General features: G+C 48.6%; 2 protein-coding genes across 2 annotated transcripts; both read left to right on the top strand.

Moving 5' to 3' along the window:
• Positions 1-38: 38 nt before the first annotated feature.
• Positions 39-12,945, top strand: cwc22 (CWC22 spliceosome associated protein). The gene is made up of 20 exons (XM_086091365.1): positions 39-576; positions 1,379-1,423; positions 2,330-2,508; positions 2,748-3,127; positions 3,490-3,690; positions 3,798-3,926; positions 4,696-4,864; positions 5,616-5,669; positions 5,748-5,883; positions 6,795-7,001; positions 8,092-8,154; positions 8,232-8,321; positions 8,405-8,486; positions 8,810-8,870; positions 8,953-9,030; positions 9,556-9,708; positions 9,892-10,019; positions 10,937-11,038; positions 11,119-11,276; positions 11,971-12,945. The coding sequence occupies exons 2-20, from the start codon at positions 1,381-1,383 to the stop codon at positions 12,279-12,281; spliced, it is 2,724 nt and encodes a 907-aa protein (XP_085947491.1). The 5' UTR covers positions 39-576; positions 1,379-1,380; the 3' UTR covers positions 12,282-12,945.
• Positions 12,946-14,554: 1,609 nt separating this feature from the next.
• Positions 14,555-20,869, top strand: znf385b (zinc finger protein 385B). Its single transcript, XM_086091777.1, has 9 exons — positions 14,555-15,151; positions 16,402-16,556; positions 17,081-17,212; positions 17,278-17,428; positions 18,534-18,635; positions 18,820-19,010; positions 19,098-19,175; positions 19,300-19,469; positions 20,278-20,869. The coding sequence occupies exons 1-8, from the start codon at positions 14,671-14,673 to the stop codon at positions 19,432-19,434; spliced, it is 1,425 nt and encodes a 474-aa protein (XP_085947903.1). The 5' UTR covers positions 14,555-14,670; the 3' UTR covers positions 19,435-19,469; positions 20,278-20,869.
• Positions 20,870-21,183: the final 314 nt, after the last annotated feature.

Here is a 21,183-nt window from a genome sequence, read left to right as displayed (position 1 = left end):
TAGGGGTCACGTGTTTCCGGTGGTGACGAAAGCGCCAACAGTCGTCTCAGTTAAAACAGCGAAATATACCCAAACATACAAAGAATACTACTTTACGTTAGTTTGAGTTAAGGTTATGGTTATGTTTCGTGTTATAGTTAGGTTTAGGCTTAGTAAAAAAGTAAGACGGAATTGGAGGTCACGTGTTTCTGGTAGAGCTCCACTCGCCCATTCGCAGAAAGCCGGAAACTAAGGATCAGAAGTCAACTGACCCAGAAGTATGTTTTTAACTGGAACTCACTCGAGCGAATCCTAATATATTATTTTCCACACTAACATTACCGTATGTAAACAAAGAGTCGTCAAATCAAACAAAAATTAATTATTTAATTTGTAGCTGTTTTCGTCAACCACAGGGCAGCAAATTGACCCGGAAGCTAATCAAGCGACAGGCGCTCGTTATACTCCGTTCGTGTTTTTCTTCTCGCAACGAAATAAAGACACCATTTGGATGTTCACATGCGCTATTAAACTCGCCGAAGTCCAAGAAGGTGACAGAAGACGAGGGAGTTTGTGTTTGAAGAAGAATTTTAAAGGGTGAGTGCCTGCTCGACACGTTTGGCGTCGCTAGCCTTAGCTCGCTAGCCTTAGCACAAGCCAACGCTACCGTGAAATGCAAAAATCAACAAGAAAAAAGTTTTTTCCCCCCCATAGGCTTATTTTTGCCGTGACCAGCAACTCGCTACCTATCGCTATGTTGCCTCAAATCGCACAAAATCTACAAGTAATCATTCTACACGCGTGAATGTGTACCGTCTCGTGGCCGAGCGAGTAACGCGCTCATCTCGAAGGTGCATATATGTGTATGTGTGTGTGTTTGTTTTTTTACTGTTTACAATTCCAGCTCGTCGAGAGTTGTAAACGAGCTGTTTTGTTTCGCGTGTTTATTGAAGAATTGAAAAGTTATTGTGAGGCTTAGGGCTAGTCTGGTAATGCCGAAAACGGCCTTTTTTCGTTGACAAAAGAAAATGAGAACCAGCGACACAATGGGGGCGAAGCGAGGCGGGAACGACGCACAGGCACGACTCACGGCAAAATAAGCTATTCGCGGCTAACCGACTGGCATCACGGTAAAATAGCCAGTCACGCCAAGCCAAGTGCCGCTCAAGCGATTGAACAGTCAGAGTCGTTAATGGCAAAAATAATGCTAGCAGGAGACTTGCCGGTCACGGCAACATAACCACCGCCTTGTTTTTATTTTAATGGCTGGTATATCACAACCATGTCTGATGCGGTTTGTCATTTGCATCTCTTGCGTTTATGCAATGATATCCAAGTGATGATGAAATGCACGTCCGTTTGTTTCATGCCTTTCAAAATATCCCTTTATACCTTTTAGAAATGGATTCTCCAAGCACAAGTCCTGCTCAGAAACAACACCGTGGTAAGTTCATTGGCCAACTGTGGAAAATGTTTTGCTGTCTGTCTGGCTGGTATGTGTGTCAAAGTTGAAAGATGAATGGATTTACACGAGACAGCAGCAGCAACCGGCGATTCCACTGACAAAAGTATCATTTTCCTGTGATGCATCTTAAGAATGTTGGAAGTCTGTAAATGCGATGAAGATGCACCGATTTTTAACTATCGTCTTCATACAAAGTCCGCCGGGCTCAGTGAGGACCTTTTTGTTGATTTGCCGTTCTAAACGTTCAGAAATGTCTTCTACTTCCAAAAGGTTGGTATCGGGTTGGCTAAGCACAGAAACGGACGACATACAAGAACGAGGCGCTAAAAGTCATCTTGTAAGGAAAGCCAAGGGCCAAGAAAGAAAAAAAAAAGAGGACAAAATAATGTTTTCGCCTGATTTCATTTGGCACTCAAACGCTTATACTGACAAAACAAACAAATCAGGAGTTGAGAAGAAGTGACACTGCAGAAGTTGTTCAAATACACGCTGAGGATAAAAAGTGACCCCAAAAAGTTTTGGGTGGTCACTTTTGTGCACTATTATTTGTCTTTTTTTTGCCCATGAATGGTGTTTTTGTGACAAATTTAACATTGCGTATTTTTGTAAAGATTTGTATGCGCTATGTCACAAAAGTGAGTCGAGCGTTCACATTTCTGCAGAACTAAACAGCTGGCAACAGAAGAACCACGTTGTGTGGTCTGACGAGAGCAAGTTAAGTTTACTTGGTCGAGACGTCGTCAAGCTCGCCGGTGGGCGTGTGGCGAGTTCGGCTTTTCCATCACTCCTTTATGTGCTAGCATGCTACGGTGCACAAATGCTGTGGGGGGGGGAGGGATGACGCTGTTTGCTCACTTGTGCTATACTTGCGTGTGTGACCGTCAGGAGAGTCCGATGAGGACCCTGCGCCCCGGCACGAGTCCCCTCTTGCCAAGAGTCCGGCCGGAGCAGGAGACGGCAGTCGGGCGGGCAGCGGCGGCTCCGACAGCTCCGGCAGCAGCAGCGGCGAGGACGAACATCACGTCGCCATGAGGAAGATCAGGAGCAGCGTGGCGCACATCACGGTCGGTAACGCATTCGGCACATCTCAAGTTGGAGTTTGTTTGGGTTAGGGTTATGATGATGATGATGATGATGAGGAGGAGGAGTGTGATTCTTGATCGGGATTACATGATTGGCCAAAATCCTTTTGGCCTCAGTCGTGCAGCTTTTAGCGCACGCCAACGCTGCCACACGCCACCTCATAAGTTTCTTTCCGTTGTGCTAAGGGAACGTTTTCAAAGCAGCCTGCGCTTGTTTGCAGAGAGCCTCAGAGCAACCGCCGCCCGGCGTGGGACATCCCGACGGGTCCCCATCCGGACGCCCAGACGAGTTCAGGGAACAAGAGAGATCCGGGCCCGGAAGCTCCGGCAGATCCAGAGAACGGGACCGGTCCAGAGAACGAGGCCGGTCCAGAGAACGGGACCGGTCCAGAGGACGAGCGCAATCCAGGTCCAGAGAACGAGACCGGTCCAGAGGACAAGATCGGTCCTGGTCCAGAGGACGAGACCGGTCCTGGTCCAGAGGACGAGACCGGTCCAGAGGACGAGGCCGGTCCTGGTCCAGAGGACGAGACCGGTCCAGAGGACGAGAACGGTCCTGGTCCAGAGACCGTCACAGTTCCGACAGAGGACGCCACCCTCGGTAAGAAGCTCGGCAACAACTTGAGGAGGGACGGACAAGACATGCCTTCCATCAGAACCCAGTTTTTGTCCAAATCCATCTGTGGCGTCTTTTGAAGTTGCACGTGTTTGCATGCATTACTCCTTCAGCAGGCGACGGCGTCCCTAACCACAAACGGGCGGATTTGAATTTGCTCGTGACTCGTTATTCAAGTACGCCGCTGCTTGCGACACGCCCACTCCACCCCCCCCAAACGGCTTCGCTTCATCGACGTGAATTCGCTTGTGTCCTCTTGCAGCCCCGCGTGACCAAATATGTTCACGGCTGACATCAACGTTTGGAATCCAGTTTGTGTTTTGAATTTGACGTCCGTCCCTGCTCAGGGATCGCGAGCGCGGCAGGGAGCAACGAGAGCAGCGGGGGCGCGGCGGCCCCTCGGCCGGCGGACAGCCGGCGTGGAGCGATCGGCCGCCGGCCAAGAAGAAGAAGGAGGAGCTGGACCCCATCCTGACCCGGACGGGCGGCGCTTACATCCCGCCCGCCAAGCTGCGCCTCATGCAGCAGCAGATCACCGACAAGAGCAGGTAGGCCGCTTCGTTTGCTCGCTTTAGATGCATTGAGGAGGCCCGCGCCGGCTGACGCTTCGCTTCGTCCTCCCTCCCCCGCCGCCGCCGCCGCCGTTGCCGCGCAGCTTGGCCTACCAGAGGATGAGCTGGGAGGCGCTGAAGAAGTCCATCAACGGTCTGATCAACAAAGTCAACGTGTCCAACATCGTCAACATCATCCAAGAGATCTTGCAGGAGAACATCGTCCGGGGGAGGTGAAAGCCCCGCCCACCTTCATGCGCTTCAACTGCAAACACGAAACAACTGCAATGACACGTCGTGTCCATGAAAACAAGTCAGCCGATGAAAATGGCCCCGATTTTCATCGCTGCCTTGAAAGGTTTTCATTTCGGACGTACGGAAGAAGAATTTGAAAAACACACACTTATTCAAAAGAAAGAGAAAAAGAAAAACAAACGGCACCGCCTTCTGGATAGGAGTTGATTTGGAAACATTGAATGGGTTCCAACACCGCCCATAAAAAAAAAAAAATGGTGAGACAAAAGTTGGTATTTTCAAAATCATTTGCGCTTCAAAACCTGAAAACACTTATTTATTAATTTTTTGGGGCTCATCAAGATAATGACATTCGAATTAGCGTTGTTCCGATACTGGTATCGGCAGAGGCCCCGATACTGCATTAAAACAGCGGTATCGGTGAGTACTAACGAGTAACGTGCCGATACCATGAATTCCGACGCTAATCTGGGACTTTGGATGCATCATCTTGTGTCCCGCTCGTGCGCCGCGTTCACTGACGTGCGACGTGTTCACGGCGCGCCGAGCTAACAAATCCCGTTGGCCCTTGAATGCTCTGAACCAATGGCAGGCCAGCTTTTTCACGTTGAGAGAAACAAATCACTTCAAGTTCGTCAAAAAGATTGTAAGAATCTGTTGTCAGACTGGAATTCTGTCAAATCTGCGTCATGGGAAGAAACGGAAAGGATGCAAATGAAACGTGCGTGTGCGCGTGTGTGTGTTGAGGGGTCTGCTGTCCCGCTCGGTGCTTCAGGCGCAGGCGGCGTCTCCCATCTTCACGCACGTCTACGCCGCCGTGGTGGCCATCGTCAACTCCAAGTTCCCGCAGATCGGCGAGCTCATCCTCAAGCGACTCATCCTCAGCTTCAGGCGCGGGTACCGACGCAACATCAAGGTAGCGTCCATTGAAACGCAGCACAATTTGCAGCATCCGCGTGGCGCGCGTTGCATTAGCATTAGCATTGATGCTAACCCAACAGAGCGCAGTCGGCGTGGAAAATTTCAACTCTGCATTTTTCATCATTTCAAACGCATTGCTACAATAATTAATAAAGGTCACAATAATCATACTCACGTATTGTCGTTTTTGGAGCAGCTTTGAGTTCTATTTGCTAAAGAAAGAAGCCCAAAAATGTGTCGAGGTCAAATGTACTTTCTCTCGAAAAAATAATATTTTTCAGGATTAAAAGGAGGATGGCATGCTCTTTAAATGTAAAGATACATATTTTTTTAAGATGAAAAGTCCTTTTCATGAAATTCTTGATAAAATGTGGTTTTTTTTATGGGGGGGTGTAAAAAGTACGTTTTTAATGTAATTGATGTTCTGTATACAAAGTAAATACTGTATGTCATTTAATTTGTAAATGTTTGACATATTTGTATGCTTATTTAAAAAAAATTGGATGTGATTTGACTTTGCTCCAAATTGGATTGCCAAAAAACCTCTGGGAAGAAACCCATTGTTTGTAAGTTGAGGACTGCCTGGCATTTGTTGTCATCTTGAGAAAATGCGGCTGTCGTTTGGGACGCGGCTTATTCCCGCCAAGAGTCGCTCGCGTCTTTGAGTCTGACAGGAATCAACTCGTTTTTTTCCAAGCACGTCAAGACAAACAAAATGTTGATCCGTGGCCCGCTTTGTTTTGCAGCAACAATGTCTGACGTCGTCCAAGTTCGTGGCGCATCTCATCAACCAGAACGTGGTACGTGGCAACGAGCGCAGGCGGGTTTGTGGCCGGCTGTTGCCGACGCGTGACGCGTGTGTGTGCGTGCGCGTGCAGGCCCACGAGGTTCTGTGTCTGGAGATGCTGACGCTGCTTCTGGAGCGGCCCACCGACGACAGCGTGGAGGTGTCCATCGCCTTCCTCAAGGAGTGCGGCCTCAAGCTCACCGACGTCTCCCCGCGCGGCATCAACGGTCAGCTAGCGCCGCCCGCCCGCCCGCCCGTGCGCGCGCCTTTGCCGCTAACCCAACACCAGCATTGCCCACACAATCTCCGCCTCTTTAACATTTTGTGGCTAATGGCAGACTTCAGCGGCAATTTTTTTTAATGGTGGACATTTTAATGGTGCTCATTTGGCCGCGCCGGAAGGCCAGTTACGTTTGGCAAAAATAGTTGAAATCAAATCTTATTTTCTCAAGAAGAAAAAAAAAGATTTAATCTTACAAATGAATTGAGTTTTCTTTTTTTGTAAAGTGGATTTCTTTTTGGTTGTATTCATACAAGAATTCAGTCCAATATCAAAAGTGTTTCAAGAAATTAATAATAATAAAACTAAACACACTGTATATTGAAATACAAAACATGCTTTGTTTTTAAAACATAGCTAGCCTAGCGCTAATGCTAAAAGCGAAGGGAGGATCCCATTCAAATGCTAACAGGAAGTTAGCATCAACTTGAAGAGGGTTTTTCCTTCAAATAACACTCCCAAGGGCTCAAATTCTTCCTAATGTGTGAAAAAGGAGTCACAACTTCTGTGCGCATTTTCAATGTGTACAACATGGACGCATGGCACCACACTGCCCCCAAGATACCTTCAAAATATATATTTGATGCATTACATATTTATTTTTAAATAATCAGCAGATTAAAGTGTATTTTTTTCTGTCAAAAATCGTTATTGGCCTCAAAAAGTGCAAATACCGCGAAATGTGTCCTGGTATCGGCCCGATACGATACCTGGTATTAATTCTCGGCCATTCCTTCTTTAAAAAAAAAATAATAAATTGTGTCTTGTGTCTTTAAATCTTTTGTAGGAGTAAAAGTGTGATTTTTTTTAATTAATTTTTTTGGGTGTTGATGGAACGCTGACTGACTTGTTTCGCAGCCATCTTCGAGCGTCTGCGAAACGTCCTGCACGAGTCGGCCATCGACAAGCGCGTGCAGTACATGATGGAGGTGATGTTCGCCATCCGCAAGGACGGCTTCAAGGACCACCCCGTCATCCCCGAGGGGCTGGACCTGGTGGACGAGGACGACCAGTTCACGCACATGCTGCCGCTGGACGACGACTACGACGCCGACGACATCCTGAGTGAGTGCCGTCCGTCCGTCCGCCCGCCCGTCCGTCCGTCCGTCCGTCCGTCCGTCCGCTCGCCCAAAAGCTCACGCGTGATATTCGCTTGTCAAACACCAAAACCAAAGGAGCTTTTGTCAGTTGCCTCGTTCGTACCTGCCGATTCCACCCGTGTCACCATTCCACACCAATTCATCCACAAAACAATATAAGTCCATTGATGTGATTTTTATTTTATTTTTACTACGACTACACGCATTTCAAAAATACTAATCAGTAAAACTTGTACATGTACACCGTAAGATTTGTATGAACATTATTTATCTGAAAGTTTCGGCTTCTGCATTCAACAAACAGGATGCAACTCAAATATGAATAATGAATCCAAATTCAATTACAATTTCAATTATTACACTCAGCATCGTTGTAAAAAAAAAAGGATTATTCATACTAATTTTTAATTGTTTGCATTTGCACCTTTTTTAAATTTTAAAATAAGTAATTTACTCAATTTTGTTTCATCCAAAAGGAACTTATATAACTTACATAATTATTTTATTTTTGCGTTTAAACTAGTGCAACTTTTTTTTTAAATTGAGTTGTCTATTGATTATTCCATCGATTAATCGAGTAATGAATCGCGATGAATATTTTCTTCATGTCGAATAGAACATTCTTCCACGCTTAAAGAAAGTGTGAAGCCGAACCCTAAGTAAGACATTTTGTTGAATATTTCCATCAAAAATCCATTTTTAAACCTCAATTTGGCCGCATATTGAATCCATAGAATTGCGCGCTGCATTATTGTCATATTTGTTTGGACTTTTCACTATCATTCTCCTTACTTTTACAGACGCAAAATGTTTTTTTAAAGCACTTTAGTTTTTCTTATTTTGTGAATGCAAATATTTTTCCCAAAAGCGGTTCAAAATATGGACGGACTTGGAAGTTGCTGTTAACTTTTGTTGCCTGTAATAAGTTTGGCAGCAATGCATTCTCCAGACAAGAAATGTCCCAAAATGACAAAAAGTTGACTGAAGCTCACATGTAAAGGTCGCCGTGTCGCAAACACACAAAAAGCGTGATCAATATGTGTGCGTGTGCGCAGACGTGTTCAAGATGGACCCGGACTTCCAGGAAAACGAGGACAAGTACAAAACGCTGAAAAGAGGTAAGAAGGACGAATCTTGATTGCCAAGCGGCAAAAGCGTCCGGACGAGTGAGCGCGTTTGTGGTGTGGCCGCGCAGACATCTTGGACGAGGGCACCAGCGACTCCGGGGACGAAGGAGACAGCCAGGACGAGGATGAGGACGACGAAGACAAGCAGGACGGGGAAGGTGAGAGAGACGTCTTGGTGCCGTGCGGTCTCGCCTGTCGTGGCGTCTGTCCTGACGAGCGCGTCTTGCGTGATCCACCTCAGACGAGAAGGTGACCATCTTGGACCAGACGGAAGTCAACCTGGTGGCCTTCAGGAGGACCATCTACCTTGTCATTCAGTCCAGGTCTCACTCACTCACACGCACGCACACACGTTGGGTTTACATGTCTCGTGGGGACATCTCATTGACGTAATACATCAACTTAACCATCGCAACTGACTAACCCTTCGCCAATTCAAACCTAAACTCTAAAAGCCTCAAAAAGAGGTTTGGACTCGTGGGGACCACCAGAATGTCCTCACAAAATGGTCCCCTTTCCGGTTTTTGTTTTGGGCCCCAAATGTTCATCATTCGGTTATGGCGGCTGCTCGCAGTGAGCCGTCACGTAGCGTGCGTGCGTGCGTGCGTGCGCGATTGTGCGCATCTTGACTTCCTCGCTTGTGCAGTTTGGACTTCGAGGAGTGCGCTCACAAGCTGATCAAGATGGACTTCCCCGACAGCCAGACGGTAACACGCACGCTTGACGAGATGCGCTTTCCGCTCGGCCGACGGACTGCTCACCTGTCCGCAAATGTGTGTGCGCGCGCAGAAGGAGCTTTGCAACATGATTCTGGACTGCTGCGCCCAACAGAGGACCTACGAGAAGTTCTTTGGTTTGCTCGCTGGGGTAAGACGTGCACGCGTTCATTCACGATTAACATTTTCAGCAGTCCAAAGTTCATATTTTGAGTTTGATAACTTCGTGATTTGCCGTGTGAAAAATGATTTTTCCACTTGCTGCCGACCGATTGGAGCGAACTGATGTGCGTTTTTTTCAGGGACGAGGAGGCTGATAAGCTGACATTCATTTTCAGTAAAAAAAGAAGAAAAGAAGGGATTTGACGTGAAAAATGTTGAAAATGCCAATCTTGACTCTGTGGCTTAAAGTACTCTGGCACGGTGCCGGATTTCCGGCGGAAGAGCCGCTTGCGCAACGACAAATCCAGCAAAGTCAACCGTTTACACGCGGGGAAGATTTGGCACGTCCGGGTTCGGAAGACAAAGTCAAATGATGTGAAATTGTGCGAGTGGCTGGCAACGCGGTCGCGCTGGCAACCGCTGAGCAAATCCAAGTTTCTTTTGAGCGCCCGCCAATGCTAACCCGCCAATGCTAACCGCTAAGCTTTTGGGTCCGTGTTGTGGTGGCGTGCAGAGGTTCTGCCTGCTGAAGAAGGAGTACATGGAGAGCTTCGAGGCCATCTTCGCCGAGCAGTACGAAACCATCCACAGGCTGGAGACCAACAAGCTGAGGAACGTGGCCAGGCTCTTTGCTCACCTCCTTTACACCGACTCCATCCCCTGGAGTGTAAGCGCGCGCACGCACACGCATCAAACTGAGAACCATTTTGTGTGTGTGGAAATTGTTGTTTGTCATCTTCCAAATCAGACGCACTTTGCGGACGTGTTTTTTTCCCGGACATTTTCTGCACTGGCCACGTGAACGAACCGGCTTGTACCGGTTTGTGATTTTGCGCTTTCCTTTCGGAAGGTTCTGGAGTGCGTCAAGATCAGCGAGGAGACCACCACCTCGTCCAGCAGAATCTTTGTCAAGATTCTTTTCCAGGAGCTCTGCGCCTACATGGGCCTGCCCAGACTCAACCAGCGCTTCAAAGACATGTAGGTGACACAAAACCACTGGCGTCCAACTCAAGCGCTTGCCTTGAGGCTTGGGAGCAGACATTGGACCCACCGTCGGCCCGGTATGTCGCCCGCGAGGGAGGTTCCAGATCCAAGAATGATCGCCATATTGTGGGGAGGGCGGCCGTCATTTCAAAAACAAAAGCGCAATATTGTACATAACAGCGATGTCTGCTAAGACTTCATATATGACCTTCCCTACATGCGACCATCAGCGTGGATTGGAAACATTGAAGGGCCAAAACATGCCGTGTGGAGAGGAAAAAACTCGCCACCAGAGGGTGCTAGAACTGCACAAATGGAAATCAACCGGACTTTTTTTCCCGTTTTTTCCGGGGGGTTTTCTTCTCTCGTCTGCTTTCACAATAGGTTGCGAGCGCAAACGGTTCCGGAGTTACGGTCATTTGGAAAAACTGGCGTCATCTCCGGTCTCCTGCGTCGCACCGATACCCCCTCCCCCACACATGAAAATCTGCCATAACGTATAAAATAGCTCCCGTAACGTATGTGGTACGGATGCAAAACGTTGCAATTACGTTGTGCGTTACGGCCATTTGAAGAACATGCGTATTGGATTGTGAGGCTTTTAGCAGAGGTGCGATATTGCGGCCGTTTTAATGCGGCGCCATCGCCATCTTGCCGGTATGGTCACATCGCTACCGACCGCTAAGTTGGCGGCAGTTAGCTGCTTTCCCGTTTGGCCATTCCGATGAGTATTGTGTGAAGAAAAGGCAATGACTCAAAGTGCAACGGCCGCAACGGCCGCGTGTCATGTAACGGGCCACGCAATTTGAAAACGGCAAACGTGTGTTCCGTTTGCAGCACTGAACGTGAACGGAGGAAGTCGTGTGATTGGTTTCAGCTGCCAATCTTGAGGTTTTGCGCCTTTTTCCCAGGACTCTGCAGAGCTTCTTTGAGGGACTTTTTCCTCGCGACAATCCCAGGAACACGCGATTCGCCATCAACTTTTTCACCTCCATCGGCCTGGGAGGACTGACGTAAGCGACGCGCACACACGGACGACATGCAACCGCGTTGGCACGTGCGCGTCCGCAACGTGTGGCTTGTGCTTTTCCAGGGACGAGCTGAGGGAACATCTGAAGAACGCCCCCAAGATGATCATGACTCAGAACCAGGAAGTGGAATCTTCCGACTCCTCTTCCTCCAACTCCTCCTCCTCCGACTCGTCCAGTGAATCGGATTCGTCCTCGTCAGCCGGCAGCAGCAGCAGCTCAGGTGCGGCCGCCTTTTGTCAAACGCGCGTCCGCAACGGCGTCAACACAAAGTTGCAAACGCTCAATACGGGCCGTGTCGCCGTTCGCACCTTGTGGCCACATGTATTATTGCATTTTGGATGTCATTCCACAGGCAGCCGCCATGTTTGATACTGTGTACATTTGAAAGAAGAAGCGCGGAAAACAGGAAGTATTTCAGGCCAACGTCAAATCTCTTCAATCCTGCTTTTTGCGCCTGCACAAAGCCACGGCTGCAGTTTTGGTTTTCTAACCTTCACCTTTCACCACAACCGTGTTGTCAGATGAAGGGCTGGGCAAAAAAAAAAAAGTTGTTGTGACCTTGAACGTTTCAGATTTTAGTGTACGATTATTGTCTTGACAAAACAAAAACACGGATTTACGTTTTTCACATCCGCCTTCTTTGAAAATGTCTATTTTTAACGATGATAAATAACTGAAAATAGATGATGAAAAAGTTGCTGCCTTTTGAAACAAATACAGCCGATGAGACAGACTCTTAAAAAAGGGCCCGGCCAAGTAGATGGTATGTACCCTCGTTCCTTTTCAACCGTACATCCTGGTGAAATGTTTGAAAGTGGCCACTAGTGCACTTCACCGCGACGCATGTTGGCAATTTGCGGCCATAATGCGCTTTCAGATGATTGACAGCTGTTTTGCCTTCAATCCCCCCCCAGACTCGGACGCCAAGCGCAAAAAGAAGAAGCAGAAAGGACAAAGCGACAAGAAGACGAGGACGAAGACGAGGACGAAGAAGAAGGCCGGCCAGAGGGGGCGCGAGGAGAAAGGACGCGGACGGCGGGAAGAGGAAGACGAGGACGAGCAAGAGCAAGAGGAAGAGGAGAGGGCGAGGAGCAGGAGGGAGGGGCACAAGCGAGGGAGGGAGGACAGGAGCAGGATGGAGGAGGACAAACGGGGGAGGGGGAGAGCAGAGGAGCGCAACAAGGAGAACCGAGACGGCAACCGAGAGGACAGGAGGCGGCCCTGAGCGCGTTGGCCCGTTAACTCTTTTCCACCTTTGGGAGAGAGAGAGAGAGAGAGAGAAACCACCAAAAAGCCACTCTTGCCCTCATTTGACGCCGGACGGCATTTTCTTTGTTGCAAATCTGGCAGCCGCTTTTTTTTTTTACATGCGCCGGGAAGGAGGTTCTGCTTGGATTAAAACAAACGTCACAAATCATTAGAAATGCCATCAATTTTGTCGGCTCCGAAATTGCAAAACCAGGACAAGAATCAGAAAAGAGAAAAAAATGCTTTTTTTGAGACGAGATGACCTCAAAAGTGTTGAACTTAACATAAAATCATGAAGATTCCACCAAATGTGAGTGCGTGGAGGTCCGCCAGATACTCAAAGAGGGCGCAGGGGCCGAGGCGGCACCGAGGGACGGAACGAAACCAAGGCCGGCGCTCCTTCCTGAAAGGGTCAAAGGTCACATTCACCGCAGCATTTGAATGTCAGTCCTTCGCACCACTTGCCGCCACGATGTCGGTCTCCGCCGCAGACCCGCCCCTCAAGCGGCCATGATGTCATCAACGGCGCCCGCGTCGTGCAGCGGTGGCAACGAAATGGTCAATTCGTTGCCGTTCTCAAAATAGGCAATATAGCGTTGCAATTTTCACCTTCATTAAAACGTTTGCTTTCAAAAGTTGAAGGTTTGTTTTCATGGCTCGCAATGATGCTTCAATCGATACCAACAATGGAAGGGCAAGGAAAACATTTCAATGATGTCTTTTGGGCAAGTTCGTTCTTGCTGGATCCGTTTGAAAATGTAACAACAATAGTCGGCTTTCCAGCCAATGTTTTTCCTGTTTGCATCTGTTCTTCTTCTTCTGCCAATATTGAAGACGTGCGAGCCACCAATCATCTCAAAGAAGACCAGGAAGCGCCCGCGCCGTGCGATGGCGTCCTATCAGCTCCTTCTTGATCAACCGCAGCGTTTCCAAAATTGCATGAATATTCGCTTCTTTAATTCATTCCCAAAATATTTGGGCTATCGGCGAGTACGACCAAATAACGGCCCGGTGCCATTCACGGAAGTCGTGCATGCATTTGCCGTTTCGCAAAAGTGTGTAAGCGGTGCGTGTGGGCGGAGCCACCTTTCAAAAGTCAACTGGAATGATGTCATCATGGCCAATACAAACACGGGTGCTAATGTTAGGAATGCTCACCTTTCTCAAGTGTTTTTGACATGATGCATGTTCATCTTGCACTTGAGCACGTTTACGCGAGTTCTCGGAAACACTCCGTGTTTGTCACGTGTGCTTTTTGCACCTTTGACGTGTGCGTGAATCCAATTGCAAGCTCGAGAAGCCAACCGGATTAGTGAGCTCATTCATTCGTCACCATGGAAAAGACAACTTTTTAATTCCTTAGGAAGCAATCGAGTCATTGGTTGGGGGTTTGATTTCGAAATAGGGACGCACGATAATATTGGTGGCCGATAATTAATGACCGATTTGACGTCATACAGATAAACCAGATAATAAAGAAATCCGCCGATAATGGACTTGCCACATTGATTGAGCCCTCCCCTCTGGTCGTGTTGCTTATTTGTGACGTCATAATTCACGCAACCTCATGTTGACAAGATGCATCGCGGCAGTGGGTGGTTTTTCTTTACAAAATGTTGCCCTCGCAGTTTTTTTCTCACTTACATGCATTTGTACATGTTCGACTTATAGTAGGACTCCAAAGTTAATATTTGTATTCAAGATCATTTTGCAAACAATTATCGTCTTACTTTCTAAAGTATTGGTTTATCGGTATCGGTTGAAAATAGCATTATCGTGCATCCCTATTTCGATGCACCCTGTCCAGTGATTGGCCTACTCTACATTTGGCCATTTGACACCTTCCTAGGTTGAGAAATGAGCAAATTCCATCTTCTTTTTTTCCACCCATGCCTATGCGCGTGACCTTTGATGGGAACTCGCCCCTTCCAACATGGCCGCCACGTAGGGACGCCGTGCGTGTGCGGGGCCAAATGACTGCCACGATGGGGCAGATGCCACGGACTTCACACATCAGCGCCGTTTCCGGCCATTGCTGGCCGCGTTCCAACACTCGTACCCCCAACCTGCGTCTGAGCTCTCTGAAACGCTTCGGACAACTGAGACAGACACACTACGCACTCGCACCCGTCGACGGGAACGCGCAACCGAGGGGCACAAGGGCGGAAGCGCAAGTCACGGGACGCGGCACGCACGTCGCAAACAGCACTGATGTGAAACCCGGAAGTGTCGCCTCCACCGTATGACGGCGGCTCTGACGTATCGAAGGAGGAGCGTGTGTCACGCGTTCTACAGCGCATGCGCGTGCTCACAAAGCCACTTTGAAGACACGGTTCACTTCTTGTTGCTTACACACCAGCGGGAAAATGGAAGGACGCAAACGTTGGAGTTCTTTCGACGACAACAGAGAAATGGGCAGCTACAGCGGGAGAGACCATTACAAGTTCCCCAGAACGGCGAGTAGCGCAAGCGAGTCGTACAACCAACCGTACAACGAGTCGTACAACGAGACGTACAACGAGTCGTACAACGAGTCGTACAACCAGCCGTACAACGAGACGTACAACCAGTCGTACAACCAGCCGTACACCGAGACGTACAACCAATCGTACAACGAGCAACCTAGCCAACCGTACAACGAGCATCACAAAAAGAAGTACGGCGAAACTCACACGAAGAATGACAAAGAACACTACAGCGCGCATTTCTCTGCGCCGTTCCCCGCCGGAACGAGCCGCGCCGATAGCGACGTTAGCTTGCAGCGCTTTCCCAAAGAGTCCGGCGTCCAGCGGGCGCCGTGGAACCAAAATAAGACGGAGGGAATTTGCTGTTGCCCGGCACACGAAGGTAAGTAGCGAGGTTTTGGGCGCGGAGCAAATTCCATCAAGTTAACCCCCCCCCCAAGGCCGTTTAGTCGAACGAAACAAGGTCGCTTTCGCCTCTATGGCCGCTTTCGTACTTGCTTTTGGAGAATCTGCCAAAGGCGCCACAGACTGAAGACTTACGTCAAATGCGTAAATTCGTGAAAAGTCCCGTTTTGACGGCACCTTGCTTGGAAAGGCATGAGATGAGAAGGTGTTGCCTTTCGAACATCGAAATCCAAAGGCCTGTTTCAAATTCATTCGACTCGTGTTTATATGTCATCCTACTGCAAACGTCGATGTTGCGTGAAAGCGCGTAAACGTCGTAGGCTGCCGTAAAGGATTGTGGGTAGCAGCCTCCTTGCCTGCTAAAAAGGCACCAAGTTAAAGAAAGGAATGGAAAGTTGCAGTGCAAACACGAGAATCTAAGAATGGCAGCCGATCATCATCTATGGACGTGTTTCTCTGGCACGCAAGCACACAAAGCACGTCGGGGGTCCAATGGCTGCGCGCGTGCTCGCTTGGCTTTCCGCCATCGTCTTTTGCAGAGTAACCCCAAATTCTGCATTCCACGATCAAAAGTCCGATTATTCTGATGTCGGTTTTGCCCAACACGGAGTTGCGTCTCCGCGCCAAAACACAACAGCAATAAAAGCGGCGAGTGTTATGTAACGACGACCAGGCAGGCCGCCATTACGCCTTGCTGGCTGTCATGGCGATGGATGCCGCTTTTAACGGCTCAACAAACGGAACGGCCTTCAGTCATTTGAGGCATCGTACCGGAAAGGAAAGGAAAGTGGTACGTCCGTCCGTGAGCAGTGAAGACACGAGAACGGCTTTCGTTCGAATGTCTTATTTCTTCACAGCTCACGTCTGCCACGAAATGAACAAAATATGGCAAATGTCGTCATCAGATCGTGTTTCAAGATGGCCGCGTTTTAATGGCAAACTTAACTAATACATGTATGCACATCTAAAACATTTTGAAAAGCAAGCTTTTAACGGGTACTTTAGAAAGGAAAAACACATTTTAACAAATACAAGTAAAAAACAAGGTACATAAAATCTGAATGTAAAAAAACTGAACTAAAAAATGATGATTCCAAAAGAAGACACTAATATTCAAAACTCGTTTACAAGAAGAATTGGGTCAAAAAAGAATTTGAAAAGAGAATAAGCCAAAGCAACCACAAAAGAGCTTCAACAAAATCACTCTGCTTTGTTTGCGTTCGCCAGGAAACATGTGCTCCACGCTGGCCGCTGTTCTACCAGGCCTGCTAGGTGGCGCCGGAGGACCAGCCAGCATGCTGATGAAACCGTTCCTGCGTTTTCCCATCAACAACAACGCTGTTCCTCCACCTGCGCCGACTCTTTTCCCCCATTTCAATATGGTGCGTCTTGTCACTTCATGAAGCTAATGTTAGCGGCGGTTAATGAAATTAGCGGCAAATGTTCACGTTGGTTAACGCCGCTAACATTAGTGGCTAGTTTGCCTACAATGTTAACAACATTGGCAGCTCATTTCCACGTGTAATGATGTCATATTAGCAGCTAGGTTTTGTAAGTGTCAGTTAACAATGCTAACATGAGTGGCTATGTTTTTCCCAGTTGACGTCAGTCACGCGAGCGGGATTGTCTGTTAGCTGACGGCGACGATGTTAGCTTTGTTTTTGTGTGTGTCAATTAGCAATGCTAACATTGGTTGCTAGTTTTTTTGTGTGCCCCGGTCGACGATGCTGAATTTGCATCTCGTTTCCGCGTGCCGGCTCACAATGCTAACCTTTTGTGTGTGAATCCATGATGCTAGCTTTAGCGCTGAGCACGATGTCTTCATTAAGGACTGTGAAATGTTTGTGCGACGCGTCGATGCTAAGGCCGGCGTTGCCACCTGGTTTGTGTGCGCGTGTGGTCGCAGATGGACCCGGTGCAGAAGGCGGTCGTCAAGCACACGTTCGGCCGCCGCGCCGGCAAAGTCGCGGGCGCCGTGAAGAAGAAGCAGCAGCAGCCAGCCAAGTGCGCCGTCTGCCAGATCAAGTTCAACTCAAGCGTGAGTGCGGCCGGCCACGCCCCCTCAGCCCGCCGTTACTCTCGCCGCACCTTTTTTGTGTGCAGTCGCAGGCGCAGGCGCACTACCGAGGCAGCCGCCACACCAAGAAGCTGAAGATGCAGCAGAGCAAGAACGAGCACAAGAAGCTGTCGGTCAAAGCCGGCGCCGCCGCCGGCGCCGCCCCCTCAAAGGCAGCAAGCGCCAATCGCAACACAGGTTGACTCGCCTTTCTCTTATGGCCACAAATTGTAACCTCGCTCGGGTTCGGGCTAATCAATGGGTTTGAACGGCATCCAAATCAAATATGAAGGCCTACCGTTCTTCCGCGCTTCAACCCCAAGTAAGACGTTTCGTTCGATCCAAAATGGAGGTTTTGAACCTCCATTCGGCCGCAAATCGAATCGATACGAGAATTGCCGAACAACAATTCATTTCACATGACAGAAAATTCAACCGCAGTCATGACAGACGGGCCTTTTTTGTTTTTCCCTCCAGAAAGAGTCGCTTTTATTGATTTATAAACTCGATCCGTTTTTCCCAGAGCAGAAGAAATGTTTCCACATTTTTGCTTTGGAGAGAAGGTAACTGGCTTCAGACTTTGAATTGCGTTCCTCATACTTACCCAGTCGGTTGAGGTTGCAGCCATTTTTGGACGGCGGCTGCGATGTTGCCCGATGTTGCATATTGCTTGAAAGTCAGTTGATGTTTTGAAAACGGTGTTGATGTGGCAAACGGAACGCAAACGGAACGCGAACGCAAACGGAACGCAAACGGAACGCAAACGGAACGCAAACGGTCTGCAAACGGAACGCAAACGGAACGCAAACGGTCTGCAAACGGAACGCAAACGGAACGCAAACGGTCTGCCGTCGCGTCCGCCGGTTCCTCGCACGTCCTCCAAGCAGATTTTTACACAAGCTGAACCGAAGAAGCGCTCGTTGCTGTTTGCCGCTTCCTTTTCTATCCGCTTGTCAACAATGACGATATCCAAAATGCTTGCTTGAATGCTTTCAGCGTTTTCAATTTAAATGAAAAGGTCATTATCGCCTTCCTCGTCGCTTCTCTCGCTCACCAAAATGCTTTTAATGTCACTTCCTATGACTTGACGATGTATTGATCCCATTTTCCAATCACTTCCCGTGTTCGTAGATCATTCTTAAAATGTCCGTATGATTTCAGCCGTTGACATTTCCGGTCTTACTTCACATGAGAATTTCCCCGCTTGCTTGTTTGAGCTGTATTTTATTTGACGTATTTGTCTTGTTTTCCATCTGGAAGTCACTCGACTGACGTTGGTTTGTCAAACCGTTCTTGGCCACAGAAGCGGGCGAGAAGGGGGCGGAGCAGGCCAAGAAGCCGCTCTACTGCTCGCTCTGCAAAGTGTCCGTCAACTCGCCCCTGCAGCTGGAGGCCCACAATTCAGGTCAGACGCTCCTGGCCGCTAGCGGCTAACGTTAGCGCGGCTTCTGTGGCGCAATTTGGAAGTCGGGGGTGGCCAATGAATTTGTCGCAGATGAGAAAGTGGTTGAAGGTCACACCTGAGCAACACGCTAACACCTTTGACCTTTTTGCGCACGCTTCCTCCGCGCCGTCGTCTTTGTCGGCAGGCACCAAGCACAAGAACCTGTTGGACACTCCTAGCGGTTCGGGTTCCATCAAAGCGTTCCCACAAGCCGGCGTCAAGTTGGGTTCCGCCGCTCCCGCCGGTCCGGCGTCCAAGGGTTCCGGTCTCCAGAGCAAAACCTTCCAATGCCAAACCTGCAACATCGACGTCAACTCTGAGATTCAACTCAAGCAGGTGACAGACGGACGGACACGATGCGCTCGGTGTTAGCCTGTTGCTATGCTAGCACGGCGTGACTTGCGGTTGCGGTTGCGGTTGCAGCACATCGCCAGCAAGAAGCACACCGACCGCGTGGCGGGGAAGCCGAGCAAGCCCAAATTCAACAAAAGTCAACCGATGGTCAGTGTTGTTGCCGTTCTCCACCAATGACAAGTCTGAGATTCATTTTGTAGAAACTTTATTTGGACGTACGTCGCCATTGTGTGTCGTGAGCTCCAATGGCGGCTAACTTCGTTTCCTTTAGGAGGTGACCACGTCCTCGGAGTTGTCCTCGCTGCCGCAGGGCTCCTCCGCCTCCTCCGTGTCCTCGTCCTTACCCTGTCCTGCGCCTGGACCGATCAAAGCCGCCCAGGGTTCCGCCCTCGTCCCGCCCTACTGAAGCAAGGGACGCTGGGAAGAAGACGACACCCGCGGGTATGGAAGGCCTCGGAGCAGCTGCTGGACTCGTCCAGTTGCGCGCTTTCGACTCGGACGTGGTTTTCGTTCGTTTCCCGCATGAATCGCGTCATTTTCAACTGATTTCAAGTTGCGGACGGACGTCCATCGAGCGGTCCTATGGTTTTTCATTTTTAAGACGAAAAAAAAAAGCTTTTTGCTTTTCCTTGACTCGTTTCGGCGTCCACCGTCACCTTCTGACATTTGGGACGTGCCCTAAAAGGAAGGTGACGTGGAAACGAGCCAAGGTAAAGCGAAAAGCTTTTTCTCTCTTAAAAAAGAAAAAACACAGGACGATACAGATTTGAAGACGAGATGAACTTCTTCTTTTTTGCCGTCCATCGAGCGGGCGGGCTGGCGTCACATTTGCGTGTTTAAGCTCCAACGAACGTCCGTCCTGAAACGCTAAATATTGCTTCTTGCTTTTCTTGCAATATGTTTTTAAAAATGACTGTACAAAGAATTTTGATGTGAATATTGACTTTAGCGGTTTACATCGCCAGCGTATTCCGATGACATATCAAGTAACCTTTGTTATCATTGAATTAGAACAAGGAATGAGTCCTGCGTGGCCCCTAAAAAAGGTCACTGACCTCTGTACTCCAGAGACTATTGTGACCCAGATTCGAGGGCGCCCGTAAACAATGAAATAATTCAATGGCGACCCCGGAATCGGCAGATGGCCGTTTGTTTGCTCGGCGTAAATGGAAGAAGATAAAGGTGGCGCTGGTTCCCGCCCCCGGTCCTCCAGAACCCCTATCCAGCCTGTTTTCCATGTCTCCCTCAGATGACCACATGGAGAGCAGCGATTGTCTCATTTCCCGCCAAACATTCCTGGCTCCTCCCCTCCGTGGAATTGCTGCCAACGGACATCATTTGAGAAAATCGTCACTTTTTGGGACACGCCCCCAAAACACCGTTTGGTTTTGTTCAACATTAGCATTCCATCATCAAAGATATCAAGCCGCTTGATTTCTCACTAATTCATCCAAAATAACGGCCACGCAAGTGGACTGACTGGTACCAATTCAAAAAAGAAGAAGAAGAAGAAGAAGAAAGTCATTTTTTGAGACGTGAGATTTTGGCCCCATGCCTGCGATATTCTTCGCAGGCCCCGCCCCCCTACTCCTATTTCTTTTTTCTTATTAATGTTAGCTTCTTGTTCGCGTTAAGCATTCGTGTTACAATTATTATTGAGTGGTCAACATTTTTGACGTGTATTTAGTTTCACCCTTCGACAGACGGCCAAGCAAAAACTTGTCGTCTTGATGATGTCACCGGCAAAATAGTTGTTTTCACTTGGGATGACATCATCAGCGTGTGATTATGTCAAATCAACAATATAATATTCATGTTCATTAAAAGTTATCCTTGTGAAATCTGGAAATCCTTTTTTGAGCGCGATGACGTTCGTCCAAAAGAAGAAGAAAACGCGAGCGTGTTGCTATCATGCTAGCATTGCTATCTTGTTCACATGCGCTCACCTGAATATATGACTGGATGCCCTTTTGAAGCGGCCGGGCCGCCATATTGCTCCTCCCATCCTATCCAGTTCCAGTATCCAAACTGGAGAGCATTTGAGAGCATGCTTGGTCGAAACGGCGTCTTTTGTCATGTTCAACATAAACGAGAGCACTTCAGACATTTTACAACTTGCTTTAAATACGTGCATAAATGATAAGATTCATGATGA

The sequence above is a fragment of the Leptonotus elevatus genome, chromosome 12, assembly GCF_054856555.1.
Source record: "Leptonotus elevatus isolate MCC_2025b chromosome 12, RoL_Lele_1.0, whole genome shotgun sequence".
Taxonomy (NCBI): Eukaryota; Metazoa; Chordata; class Actinopteri; order Syngnathiformes; family Syngnathidae; genus Leptonotus; species Leptonotus elevatus.
This window is presented reverse-complemented; position numbering and strand designations above follow the sequence as displayed.